Source organism: Aethina tumida, chromosome 5 (genome assembly GCF_024364675.1).
Source record: "Aethina tumida isolate Nest 87 chromosome 5, icAetTumi1.1, whole genome shotgun sequence".
Taxonomy (NCBI): domain Eukaryota; kingdom Metazoa; phylum Arthropoda; class Insecta; order Coleoptera; family Nitidulidae; genus Aethina; species Aethina tumida.
In genome coordinates, this window is record NC_065439.1 from 27,640,286 (window position 1) to 27,654,863 (window position 14,578).

Sequence of the window (14,578 nt, forward strand, 5' to 3'; positions counted from 1 at the left end):
AATCCATAAGACGTCTAAAGTTATACTTGAAAAGGAGATAATGGTTACTGTCAACTACAAGTGAAAGCTTTCAGTGGATTTTGTTGCTTTTGATTTGAAATACTAGAAATTTCACATGTGAATAAATCAATGGAAAACAATCTTAGAATATTTAATTTGTTAATGGCAGTAATTCTTTACTCAGTAAGACAAGGAAAATCACAAAGTTTATTATCAGTACGGTCGGATTACTGAAAACATGTCGAAATATCAGCGACATTTCTACGAACTTTGTAAAACACATTGTCCCTAGCAAATTTATTAGATTAAACAGACAAAATCAATATTTGATGAAACCATAAATTTCTACATGGTAGCAGTAAATTTATAATGGTAGTTAAGAGTTAAAATAATTTGCTTGATTATAGGTTGGTTGATATTAGTGTAAAATTAATTAGAGAGGCACATATTTAATTTAAAGACTGAACAAGTAGGACAGACAGGATTTAATTTGAAAACTTTTATTAAGTATAAAGGACAAATGCTAATTGTATTTAACCTTTAAAAATCAATCCCTTTTTAAAATTCAACCCTTGTAAACAAATTACGTGCAAGTTAATACAGAGTTCCGATATTGAATTTTAAATTTTCAATTAAAGTTTCAAACGGAGCAAAGTGAATGAATAATTTCGGGTTTGGCCCGGAATACATGACATACATTGCTTTAATTAGTTATGTCTAACAATTTCTATGAAATTCGTGTTAGTGTAGCACTACATGTAAAATTAGAGGCTCAAAGGAAGCTTTAAAATATTAAACTAAAGCTTCACCTCATCCACCTTGTAATCCAGATATTTCTTTATGTGATTATTTCTGAAAAGGTTTAAAGTTTTTTCAGTTCTAAGAACTCAATATGTTTGGCAGAAATTTGTTAATTAATTAATTATAATGATATATTTTGTTGAATAAAATTATTTTAAGGGAAGCAAGATTAAATCTGTTTATTCCAAGTTGATATTAAAGTATTCCCACGAAATTCGTGACCCAGCATGTCAATTAACACAAGTCCCACCTCACCTGAAACAGTTCCTCTCGACTTTGGTCCAGTCCACCCCCTGAGCGTCGAGATGCCGTTCGGCGAGCGTCAACCACAGTCGCCTCCTGAATTCGGGGGGTATTCCCCCGGGTAGTTGGGCCACCATTTTCATCGCGGCCGCCCACTGCGAGAAACCCGATTCCCCCGGTCCTGGTTGTATTGTGAACCTCATGTCTTCGCCACCCGACGCAACTGAAATACACAAAGATCCAAATCAACTTCTCGTTCCCTTTCTGTCATCGCTCGCGTTCGTGATTGTGGATTTTTAAATAACAATGGGGAATGTACGAAACCGCCGTTACCGGCGAATATAAAGTTGATTGATTCGTTTTGTTGGTGCCCGCAGCTGTTTTCGTTTTCACCCGACTATTTTAATGTGAGCAAAAACCTGTTAACATACCTAAAATTTATGGCTGACGTTATTTACTATTTCATTTTTGTACATACTCTCGCTAACTAAACAGAGACGTTCTTAACGTACTGCTGGCTTGAATTTTTAACGGGCCTTTAGAATTCGGGGCGAGTAAAAGCTTTTCATCCATTGTATATTTCATGCACTATGGAGTGTCTACAGCGGTGAAGATTTATGAAACATATTTCACCATTGGGTGCACATCAACGAGTATTTAGCTCCCCAAAAATGCTGTTTGGCTGAAAGCTTTTTTAATTAAGTCATCCATTTACGTACTGAACCACTCAAATCCGCCTTTAGCTCGCAAGGTTCTCAAATTAAATCGAATCTATTGAAACGGATGCAATAACGCTACTTCCCTATATCGCATTTCCTCCTTTACGTCCCGTGCTTTTTATTGGGTTTCGTTTATTTGGTGCCGTAGACGTTGACGTGGGAAAAAGTCGAGAATTACAGTGACGGTGTAAATCAATTTATGCAAACAACAGACGCATCCATTTCGAGGATCATCCAGTTTTGCAATTTGAATAAAACATAAATGATCAAGTTATTATTGAATTATTCATGGTGGGTAATTCAATAAAAAATTATCCTTTGCATTTCCAGTTAGACTCGGTGTTTCATCACTAAGTTACGTTGAAGTATTTTAATTGAATTACGGAGTTTCAAAGGACTTTCACAAATACCTCAAATATTAAATCCTGGTGGATTTGTAAAACAACGGATTATTGCTGATACTCCCGCCCAATTTTGCACAGAAAGTTCATTAGTAAATGTGAGTTGGCCATGTTGAATTTTTAATATAAAATCCTTTGTTTGGATGGATTATCAGCAGATCTCTTCGTCCATAAGATTAATGGTACACAAATCTGGACCTGAAACATTTAAGTTCGAAAGCGGTTTACAGAAAGAGACCCTGGATCAACACAATGTAATAATCCTTCGGTAAACCTGTCGTTCAAACTAATTACTTTGATAAATTTATGATTCCATTAATTATCCAAGTTTTTAAACTACAATTAAACTGACATTGCCTCCAACAGAATAATATAAACAACGGTGTTTTTTCAGGAAATTGAAAATATTATGACAACAACAAAACCGGGGGGAAACGTTTTTTATCCGTTTTAAAGCTGAGCCTCAGGCTGAACCTATAAATGTTTTAAAATCAAATAAAGCCAAGGAAAGCAATAGAACAAAAGTGGCAATATAGTTAAAAGCCACAATAAATCCCCGGAATGTTACGGCGAATGAAAAGTTTATATTTTTTAATTTGGTCCGTTTATACAATTTTTGCCGGAAGTGATATATTAAGCCGCTGATGCGTTAATTAGAGTCCACACAGCTATCTACCCCAGTGCAATTACTCGACGCATTAGGCGAAATTAATTTCTCGATTTATTTCTTCCTCCGCGGAATTTTAAATTTCAAAATTATCTTGGGACGTTTGATTTATATGGGGAGATATAATTTTCAGTTTCGTTTATTTACTGGTGTTTTTTTACAGTAATGGCACAACTTCTGAAGCTCGTTAATCATTGTCGAAGCTTACTTGTCAAACTTCCTCCAAATTGATTCGAATACGTTTTATATTTATATACGTATAAATTGGTGATGAAAACGTTGACAAAAGACAAATGGTACATTTAAAATAAGCAAATTAAACTATAAAGCAGACAGGTGAGGAATAAAATTGTAATTTTATTTGAGGATTAAATAGAGCTCCGGGAATGTGATAATAGTGAAAAATGAAAGATTATTTAATTTTATATCTTTTATTACGGTTGGGAAATTGGCTTTTTCCGTTTATTCACTGAACTTTGAAATGTGATAAAAATTAAGCATAACTTCAAGTCTTTCGGTAAACGTTGAAAATTTCATTTACGTGGCAGTCCCGGAAGCACTGGAGTGGATGTGTGGGTGTTAAATTACTTTGGTGAAAAGTGACAGTCTTAAAAAGCTTAGGTCACAAGTTTCAAGACGGTACATTAATTAGTATTTATTTGACAGCCATCAACAGTGAACAACCTCGTGACCATGGAAAATCATGGTTTCAATTAAAAATAAGGATAATATATTATAAAAATGCAAATTGGTATACAATTAAGTACCTATTGAAATAGAAAACGATTAAAATTTGAAGTCAATCGGAAACCTATGATAAACAATTTTATCATGGATTTTATATAAGTGTCCTTTGAAATAAGAATTTTGACTGTGAAGAAAGATTTTCCCACTTTTAATAAAAACTTTTATTGACAAAAACAAGTAGGACTTTTAGGCTGAAACATTAGTTTACGGCATACAATAGTTTCTCCTACATACTTGTAAGTACAGGCACAGAATAATGGGAATTGATGAACACCCATCCAAAAACGAAACCGAGGCAACTATGGAATAAAGTGCAACATTTGTGAAAGGGAACTCAAATGAACAAACCGTGTACATTTGTAATTTCTTTCACGTTTAAACCGACGAAAACGTGTGTGGGCACATTTACACACCGATGGGTCAATTTATTTTAAACCTCCCCTTGTTTTTCTTTCTTATTTCAATTTAAATTAAGTGGGTTAATTTAATTTAGGTGTACTGGCGTTTTATTGTTCCTATGGAAATTATAACATAATCTGCATAAAGAAAATTCTAAACGGTTTTTGTTTCATTTTCGTTCCCGGGGGGAAGGATGAAACACCCCATTATTCCCTGCTAAATGCATTAATGCAGACAACGGAAAAAGAACAACGTCGAATTTAATATTGAAATAACTCCTTACGAACGACGCAATTACGAATAAAACTTCACTTTTTTAATTTCGTCTGTCATTTTCCCGGAGTGAGGTATTTTCTCGTTGATGGGTTAATTAACTTCGGGAGCATTGCCTTGTTTAACTAAATGCTATATTTAGCACAATTAATAAAACGGTAATCGTATTTCGGCTTATTTAGGCACTAATGAATTTCATTATTGGAGGCTTAAATGAAAGAAAACTGGAAAATATTGTCTTGTCTCAGTCGCACCGGTGTTAATTAATGAAAACTTTGAGGGGCTCATTATCAATCCACAAAATGTTTATTTTTCAACTTCTGTTGAAAATAATTCGATTTATGAAAAGGGATTATACTCACTGATTAATATTAATAAAAAACTATTTTTTCATTTAATATTTAATAAAATTTAAGTTCTTTGAATTGTCGTATGATAATTATCTGTAATTTGAATCTCGAGGTAATCAAATATTCAAAATAAAAATCATTTAATATTCGTAACGTATTTATTTTAATCATATTTAATTAAATATCTACTTGTATTGATTGACCTACAAATACTGTCTTAAAAAAGACTATTGTATCGTAATATAATATTGCAGTTTAGTTGATGTTTTTAATGTTGAGAATTTTAATGTAATTTTAATTTATTTTCAAGTATAATTAGTTATACAATACAGTTCAAAAAGTCAAAAGCCTTTGAAATAGTTTACATGTACAAATAAAATTAATATGAATTATAACAAGTATAAATGGTAAGTTATAAACCCTTTATTCAATTTTAATTGTCGGTATATTTTGAGCAAGGAAAAATAGAAATTATTCAAAATAAGGATAAAGTAATAAATTCACACTATATTTACGAGTTTATGACTTTATACTATATGTGAAATATAATATAAAAGGAACGTAGGTAGGTAAGTAATATAAATGATATTAAATATGAGAATATAACAGACAAATGTCAATTTTGTAAGAGTCCATTTAGAGTGATAATTCTTAATATTTAATTTAGTAAATATATATATTTAAATAGTATTCATATACAGTGTAGTCTATTTAAATGGACACCTCCTTAACTTTTTTATTTATAACACGGTTTCAATAAAAAATATCTCAAGATAATATAACTTTTATATAATGAATTTGTATCTTCTGATCAAACTATGACACATGTGAATTCTTCTTATTGGTTTAGTCAGTATCTGATATTTAAATTTTATTCCTAGATTTATATACCATAATTTAATTGATAAGAATTTCATTAGAAAAAGATGATTTATTAATTTGAAATGTTTTATTTATGTATTTTGATAAATACTTATTGTGAACGATGGTAAATTCAATATAAAACCTATATTTGATATATAAAAAATGACTTTATCTGTAAAAGATAACATTGTAGACAATTTTGTTTTTTAATTTTTTAAAATCTTGTAATAAATAAAAAAACTATAGAAGTGTTCATATCTTAAATGGACCATATATACATATACCTTTCGAAAACCATTTGTTCCTTAAGAATTTTAAGACATCATGCACGACAGAGACAGTAAAAGTCTGCAAATTTGCTTCGTAGGAGGAATCTTTTACTGTCTCTGTCATACATGATGTCTCTTTCAAAATTCAGTATGATCAAAGACTTTCCAATCGGTACAACAGTGTGGCTTATTTAAGTTGCAAACATTTTTAATAATTTATGGTTAATTTACAATTTATTGTATAATTTCAATAAAAAATAAATCAAAATGGTAGAATTAAAAATAATAGTTTTTTAATGATTTTTTATCGCGAATTAAAGTGCCTTGTTTATAAAAGCTAAAAAACAAATTAACAAAGTAAAGACTCCTGTTTATGATGTCATAAAGAATATTTTAATATTTAGTAACATATTTTATAAAATTTATTACAAAGAAAAATTTACCTTCGGTAAAAACACAACTTTTAATTTATTTTATTTTTAATTATATAGTTATAAATAACGTGTTCATCACACTAATTTAAATTTGCCAAAACCAGTTAGGAATCTAAATGTAAGTGGATATTTATCCACTAGACAAATATGGAAGTGTTTTCCTTTGCCTCAAAGGAAATTAAACACCCCGTGCCGGCTCACTAATTCCAGTCATGCCGAAGCGTTTCGCTTAATCTAATGGATTAACGAACATAATGCAGAGCAAAACAGGAGGATTTAACATCAAAGATTACGCACCAGCTCATAATATTCAACGTGGACTGGGAGGGGAATTTTAAAGTGCACGTTGTGCAATCAAAATGTGGACTCCAACTCGACGTTGCAAGTCTCATTGTTCGTTGGCATGGAAGGTATTTATAGACGGAGATTCAATACAGCCACTATTTAATGATACAACGGTGCTTTGATTTGATTAAAGGTTTTGAACGTCGCTTCATTAACTCGATTAATATGAAACTGAGCGTCTGCTGCATGTAATGCGATATTACACAATGGATGTTGCCCTTAACGTAATGGTGTTGTGACCCCATAAAGGTTTAATAGTTCGTATGTCTGCACAAGAGTTACAAAGGTGGAGGAGGGTTGATTTTTAAAGCTTTTCGTACCACTTTTAGTAAGTGTGTGCACGAATATTGATTCGTGGCATCGAACATCACGTTTTAATAATGGAAATACTCGACTCGAGCACCTGCACTTACTTCTTCGGAATACATTATTATAAAATTCCAATCAACCACAAACTGAAAACGGCAGACAACACGAATTTGCTAAGATACCTTTGAACTTCAAACAAGGTTATTTTCTGACGATTAAATGGAAATGGAAATAATACCCATTGTTCACTTTATTTGTTAAATTTAGAATTACGAGGTATTATTTTAAAAGGGGTTTAGGCCTGAAACGAATTAGACAGAATAAAGTCAACCTAATTAGTCGCTATATTTATTGTTTCGAGTCTTACTGAATCTGGGCCACGAATTTAAGGGTAATAAATAAGTGTAATCTGAAGCTACAAAGTTTTCTCATTTTATGGCGTAGAATACACACTTAAAGATTATTTAACGTGAACAATTAATCATAAATATTAATTAATAACTCAAATTAACATTTTCTTTAAATAAAATAATGTTCATAATTATGTATTTTAATTATATAGTCTAGAAAACACTTGAAAGACATTTGTATTATGAAATGTATTCTTTTGAGATTCAGTAAAATATTTTTTTAACTTATTTACCTTCCTTTTTTGTTATATGATATGATTCACTTAACTTATTTAATACAAATTTATGAAGATCAGAAATACAAAGATATTAGAGTTTTGAAATGCCCAAAATTAAGTGTAAATAACGAACACCCTGTATAATATTTGGGAGCACTAATAGTGACTATTTATAGAATGGTACTTGTTTAACGTGTATGCAAAAAATGAACTTTCCAGGATCAAAATTGGGTGCTTTACAGACATTTTAGTTAATCCGTCAAAAGGTTTAGGTTGGGGTAGGTATAAGATATGGTACAGTCATTTTATTTGTAAGTACATATAGAATTTAATATACAGAGTGTTCCATTGAAAAAAGTATTGAAGATATTTCCGGAATTTTGGTCAAAATATTGTAAATTAGAAAAGTAGTACAAAATCAAGTTATAATTGCTATAAAAATTTAAAATCGATACCTTTTTCAGTTCTCCACAAATTTTTCATGCATAAATTGGGTGAATCACCCTGTATATTCATTTATAAATCAACAATAACGTGTGAGCATTCAACTGCATTTTTAATTTAAAAATATAAATTAGTTTTGAAATACGGAAAATTTATAAATATATTTTACACGTTTCTAAATAGAAATGAAAACACAAAACAAATATTAAAATGGAGGTCCTATTAAATTTAACTTTAATAGGTTTTTTACAAACAAATTTATTTGGAGAGTAAAAATTAAACGTGCCTTCCCTTTTTCCATTATAAAAGCATGAACATTTAAATTGAACTTTAATTGATTTAATGGTTTATTGATGTAGTCCAAAACAACTTGGAAACAATATTATTCTCAATATTAATCACTGTGGGTGAATTTAAATATGGACCTCAGTATCACGAATAAATTTGGATTTGAATTTGATCAATATTAAGACGAAGCATTGATTTTCCACTATTATGCATTTGAAACTCTTCCAAATGGAGGCACGGCGCCAATGCAATTTGTATTAGCTCAATTCCACATCTAAATTTAGTATTTTTATGTTAATTTGATGATAATGTCAAGGTGTGTCATGTTAATGGGCGATTAGGCGAAGTTCAATTGTTAAATGGCAACATTTAGTGCAATCGCCTACCATACATTAAGAGATTATCAACTTTTTTCAAGTGCACATTAAACTTTAAAGGCGAAACGAATGGATTTAATCCGGGCACCGAAGTGGAATATCCGATGAGCCGGAGCTACCTTGTTTCGGTAAACGTATGATTTCAAAAGGAACGGCAACAAAATAGTCTCTTTGGAAATTCAACGTTTCAAAAGAGAAAACCTCAATTTTACTAATGAAAAACAAGTCGAACCAGCGTTTTCCCGAACACAATGTCATAATCTTAATAATTGGCGTCAGACAGACTCATGTGGGTTTAAAAATAAAATTGTGGGTTTTATCATTGCAATCTTATACAGTGACTTTAATTTTATAAAGTTGCTTTAAATTTTTATTGAATGTAGGAAGGGAATGTCATTCTTTGTCGTACTTTAAAGCAGGAATGGAAAATTTAATTTAATTCCAAACTACTTCATAAAGTGAAAGTGCCAGAAAATTTCAAAGTATATATGAGTTGGCTGGTAAATGTTTTAAATGGTGATGAATTGCAACTGTGTCGGTTTTAAAACCCAACAAAGTAATTAGTCTGTCTAATTGAAAGGTATTCGTCAGTGCAATTTCAATTTGCCTTTTTTTACTTTTAAATAGTGAATTATATACTGTTTTAATATAAATCGTGTACAAAATTACGTTATTAATAGTATTTGATTTAAAGGAGTCATGATAAAACAAAACATATAATTGGTTTAAACAGTACTTGCACGATTATAATCAGACTTGTGTGTATAACTTTATAAGTGGTCACGAAATGATTTATTTAAACTGCTAATAAAATTCCTGATGAGACCATTTTATTATGTAAATTTCATAATTAAACGAACGCTTCTCATGTTAATGGAGGTACTTATAATTAGAGGAGACTGAACATTATAGAAGTGCAACTTTTAGTTTAATTATACTGCTTATGGGTATTAGAAACTTTTTTGTACTTTCCAAGTGATTTATATAACAAAATTTTGACACGATAATGTTCGTCTGATGGAAAAAATATTTTGTAAGTAAGTTATGAGAAGCTGTACAATTAGTTCTAATTAAAACTTAAATAAAATTCACAAAGGAGGAACTCATTATGCAAAATCCATAATTAGAGGAAAGCTTCGGCTTTAATAACAGGACTTCAATGTCACTTATATTTTTATAATGTTTTAATAACAGTACATTATACAATTAACAAGTTTTGACCTTTATGATAAAAAACTTGTTCAACTTCCAATAGACTTTAATAAGTGGGATTTGATGAACCCGATTACCCTTGAACTTCAAACTGAGTTTGTTTAGCTTTAGACCATGTTGTGTGGGTGGAACGTAGCATTTAGTTTAAAGCCCTAAATAAAAATCCGAATTAAGTTTAATGCTAAAATTGTGTAAGGTTGTGTTAATTACGTTATACTTTAATTATAAAAGTTTTGGAGAGTTTTAATATGTTTTTGGGTTTGGAAACGAAATAATTGAGGGTATGACCTTTCTTTCTAAGAAGTACTCCGATTTTTAACACAACATTTAACTGGAGTGCCGGGAAAAATATATTTCTTAGTAGATGGAAAATTGTGATAATTACTTTTTGTTTTGGAAAAAAATTATTTTGCAAACTAAGCTCGTTAAAAAAATTATTTTCAATTTTATTTGCTTCGGTTTTTCACCATTTTTAAGGTGTAATTAGTAATTTTTTAATTATATTTTCGTACAGTTTCGGCAATTAAAAATATGTTTTGTTGTACCTGGGGTAGTATTAAAAATAATTATGACTGAGGGCATAAACTGGATGTATAATTATAATTTAATTTAACAGAATCTCGTAATTCTATATTATGGGAAACAAAAAATTTAAGACTTTAAATGACAAAAATAAAAATGTTTCCTTTATTCTTTTATACCCTTGATTCGACTAAAAGGATTCTTAATTGTCTCATATAAGATAATATATTAATTTTTTAAATTATATCCTGACTTACATGGTTCTCAGAAAATTCAACTCATTACTCATTTTTTTATAGAATACAATTTCAAAATTAATTTATTTCAGTATCAAAACTCTTTGGGTTAGAATAATTATGATTAATGTGTTAAAAGATAGATTATTCAGTAAAACTATATGCCACGTGAAACTTTTAGTTATGCTAAAACATATACAGAGTTCCATTGAAAACAATAAGATCTGTTTTGTATGTTTTAAGATGCATTAAAATATTCGTAAATAACAAACACCCTGTATAAGATTTGGGAGTAATTGTTATGGCTCGTTACAGAATGGTCCTTGGTTAAGATGTATGACATAAATGGACTTTCCAGAATTAAAATTGGTGGTTTTACAGAGGTTTACAGATTATTGTCTGTTTTATATGCTTTAAGATGCACAAAATTACCTATAAATAACAAACACCCTGTATAATATTTGGTAGTATTAGTTATGGCTCCTTATAAAATGAACCTTGCTTAACATGTATGCCAAAAATGGACTTTCCAGCATTAAAATTGATGGTTTTACAGAGATTTTAGTAGAACCACCAATCTGACAAAATTAATAAATATAACTATTATATATAATTATAAGTTAGCTGAATCACCGTGTATATATATATGATTAATAATTATAACAAGACGTGAAAAAAGTTTATTGTTTAATACTTTACTTAATTAGTAAGAACACAATGCATTCTTAATAATAATTAAGATCAATGACTATTAAATTTTTATAGTATTGATTAAAAAAACTAATACTGAAAAACCTGAAAAGGTCATCAAAATATATGTATCTCTCTTGATAACCAATCTAATGATCCAAAACCACAAATTAAACCATGTTTACATTGTCATACGGCAGGAATGCCAGATTGAAATTCCAACGTAACACAATAAGCCCCACGTCCTGTTATCAAAACGGAGAGTAATACACAATGCGGTTTCGGTTGACGGGAATGAACGCAGAATGTAGCTAAATTGGCCAAAACCACGTACAACATCAAAAGTTCTCCAGCCTCCGTGCAACTGTTTTGTATGGCGGATGTAAGTTTATTTTAGTCCCACCTTTACACGTCACTGTTTTGGCTTATTAAAACTTTTAACTGGGAAACTCCGGTGGAAGTGCAGGTCAATTTGGTTGATGTCCTACGCAAACGTCAAAAGGGCAAAGGGTTACGGAATAAAGGAACGTGTCAACGTTGCAACCAACAATGGGCTTTTTTTTGGTTGGGCTCAATGCCTCCGGAGTCGATTTATTAAAAGGGAAGGAGTTTATTGAATGTTACATAACCATACATAATTCATGTGAAATTGAATATATAGATGGAAACGGAATCCTGCAGCCAATTCCCAAAATACTGGCGGATTAGATTTTATGCAGACATGAATATGTATCGGAAACGTCGGATAATTTCCCCAGAGAAAATGACTCGGATTCTACAGTTGGTCGTTAGTTGAATTTAAAAGTTTTAATTGAAATTTGAAAAAAAAAGGTTTTAATGTGTATTTTCTCGGTGACATTTCAACGAATTCATTTGTTGATACAATTTTAAATAAATATTTTCTCGTCCACTCTTCTCGTGAATGGCGTATTCAAGAGACGCAATCCACACATTGATATAATTGAAAAACATCACCTAGAATTTTATGGCTTCGGCTTTATTAGATTTATTGCCTCGGCTTTATGGACGTTAAATAAAAATCATATCGCCATCATAATGATTGTAGTTTCAGATTATATCTGGTCAATTTGATTGTACGTTATGTCTGTCGTTGCAATTAGATATTTGATACCCGTACCGTATTATTATTATTATTATTAGAAATTTAATGTACAATCAATATTTGTTTTAATGTTTTAATCATGACGTTGTTAGTTCATTCGAAGAATGTTAGTAGAAGTAACGTAAGAAGATGAATATGACCTAGAATAACTTTTGTCCATCAATTATCCTTCTCTGATCACATAATAAATATATCTAAATCAGCCTTGATATCGTTAGGTCACATTAATTGGCACTGTGAAGCTGTTATTTTATTCTTGGGTTAGAAGTAAATTAGACAATCGTTGCTAAGATTAAATCCATCGATAAAATAAATTCCTCAAAGGTTTATCTTTTTGCTTTGGCCAGATCTGGCCCGCAAAAGGTTAGACTATTACTACATCGTATCAAATTTATGACATACATTTTATGTCCATTCAAAAGCGACGGCAACTATAATACAAAGTGCAAAGTTTGTCTAGAATCTTGTTCGGGACATCGATGACTGTCCAGAACTCTTGGAATAGTGCCATTTCTGGTTCCTGCTCGTCTATCTCGATCAACTAACATTTTTGTTTGGCCTCCAACAAAAGAAAATGTCGCTGTTGAGGCTATTATATCACAATTCACTTGTCATTGCTTTCGGTCATTATTAATTTTATCGTATTAGTCATGATATTAATTTTTAATCCATCCAAGAATATGTATAACAATTTGATTTATTGTTAAAATTAAATTTTTTTTAATCAAATTACAATAGAATATTTGGTATTAATAATTAGGATATTTAATTTTTTAAATTAATAAAAAAATTATATAAATAATATTAGTAGACAAGAATAATGATAAAAGGTAATATGTGTGGATAATAATGGTTATTACTCATGAAGATGATATTAAATATATTTTAACTACAATTCTTTATTTTTTAAAAACTTTTCGTTTTAATTAATTAATTTGATTAATGGAATTCAATTTATTGCATAACATAAACATTACAGGGGTAAATAATTCAAGAATAGTTTAGAATTAAACAATAATTCACAACTTTTAAGTAAATATAATATTTAAAAAACAAATTAAAATTATTTAAGTGTATATATAAACTTATGACAACATGTTAAGGTTCTAATTTTAAAATTAGTTTCAATTGTCAATAAAGTAATTATTATTTTTTTAAATTTTACTGAAATTATAGATATATGTATATAGATAATAATGTCTATTACTCACGAATATGATATTAAATATATTTTAACTACAATTCTTTATTCTTTAAAAACTTTTCGTTTTAATTAATTAATTTAATTAATGAAATTCAATTTAATGCATAACATAAACATTACAGGGGTAAATAATTCAAAATAGTTTAGAATTAAACAATAATCCACAGATTTTAAGTAAATATAATATTTAAAAAACAAATTAAAATTATTTGAGTGTATATATAATCTATTAACATATTAATGTTTTAATTATACAATTAGTTTCAATTGTCGATAAATTAATTATTATTTTTTAAAATTTTACTGAAATTATAGATATATGTATATGGGTAATAATGGCTATTACTCATGAATATGATATTAAATATATTTTAACTACAATTCTTTATCTTTCTAAAAACTTTTCGTTTTAATTACCATATAATTAATGATATTCAACTTACTGGAATTGATAATATAAACTTTACAGCAGTAAATAATTCAAAAATAATTTAGAATTATAGATTATTCCACAATTTTTAAGTAAATATAATATTTAAAAAACAAATTAAAATAATTTGAGTATTTATATAATTTATTTCTAACATGTTTATGTTCTAATTTTAAAAAGTAGTTTCAATTGTAAATAAATCAATAATTATTTTTTTAACTTTTACTGAAATTATAGGTATATGTATGTGGACAATAATGGCCATTACTCATGGAGACAATATTAAATATAATTTTAACATTTATCTCATTTTATTATTATATAATATTTAATTAATTTTCTAATTTTTTTATGTTGAGATTTAAAAATTTATATAATTATAAAAAAATATATTTTTTGTTAGAAAAATATACTCTATATTTGTTAAATGTAATATTATTATATTATATTATATATAATTTTATATATCATTATAAATATTATGAAAAAATATTTCCTGTAGTTTTTGATTTTAATGAAAATTTTGTTTAATCTTGAAAAATAAAGATACTAATATTTAAAATTAAAAAAAAAATAGTATTAAGATTTTTTTTTTCATTTTAT

At 28.9% G+C, this 14,578-nt stretch overlaps 1 protein-coding gene across 1 annotated transcript in view; it reads right to left on the reverse strand.

Annotated features, from left to right (window-relative positions):
• The window catches only part of LOC109597174 (uncharacterized), a 43,147-nt gene that overhangs the window by 13,800 nt on the left and 14,769 nt on the right, over positions 1-14,578 (reverse strand). The window contains exon 3 of the mRNA XM_020012812.2: positions 1,057-1,267. Coding sequence (XP_019868371.2) covers positions 1,057-1,267 — 211 coding nt within the window. The remainder of the gene's footprint in view (positions 1-1,056; positions 1,268-14,578) is intronic.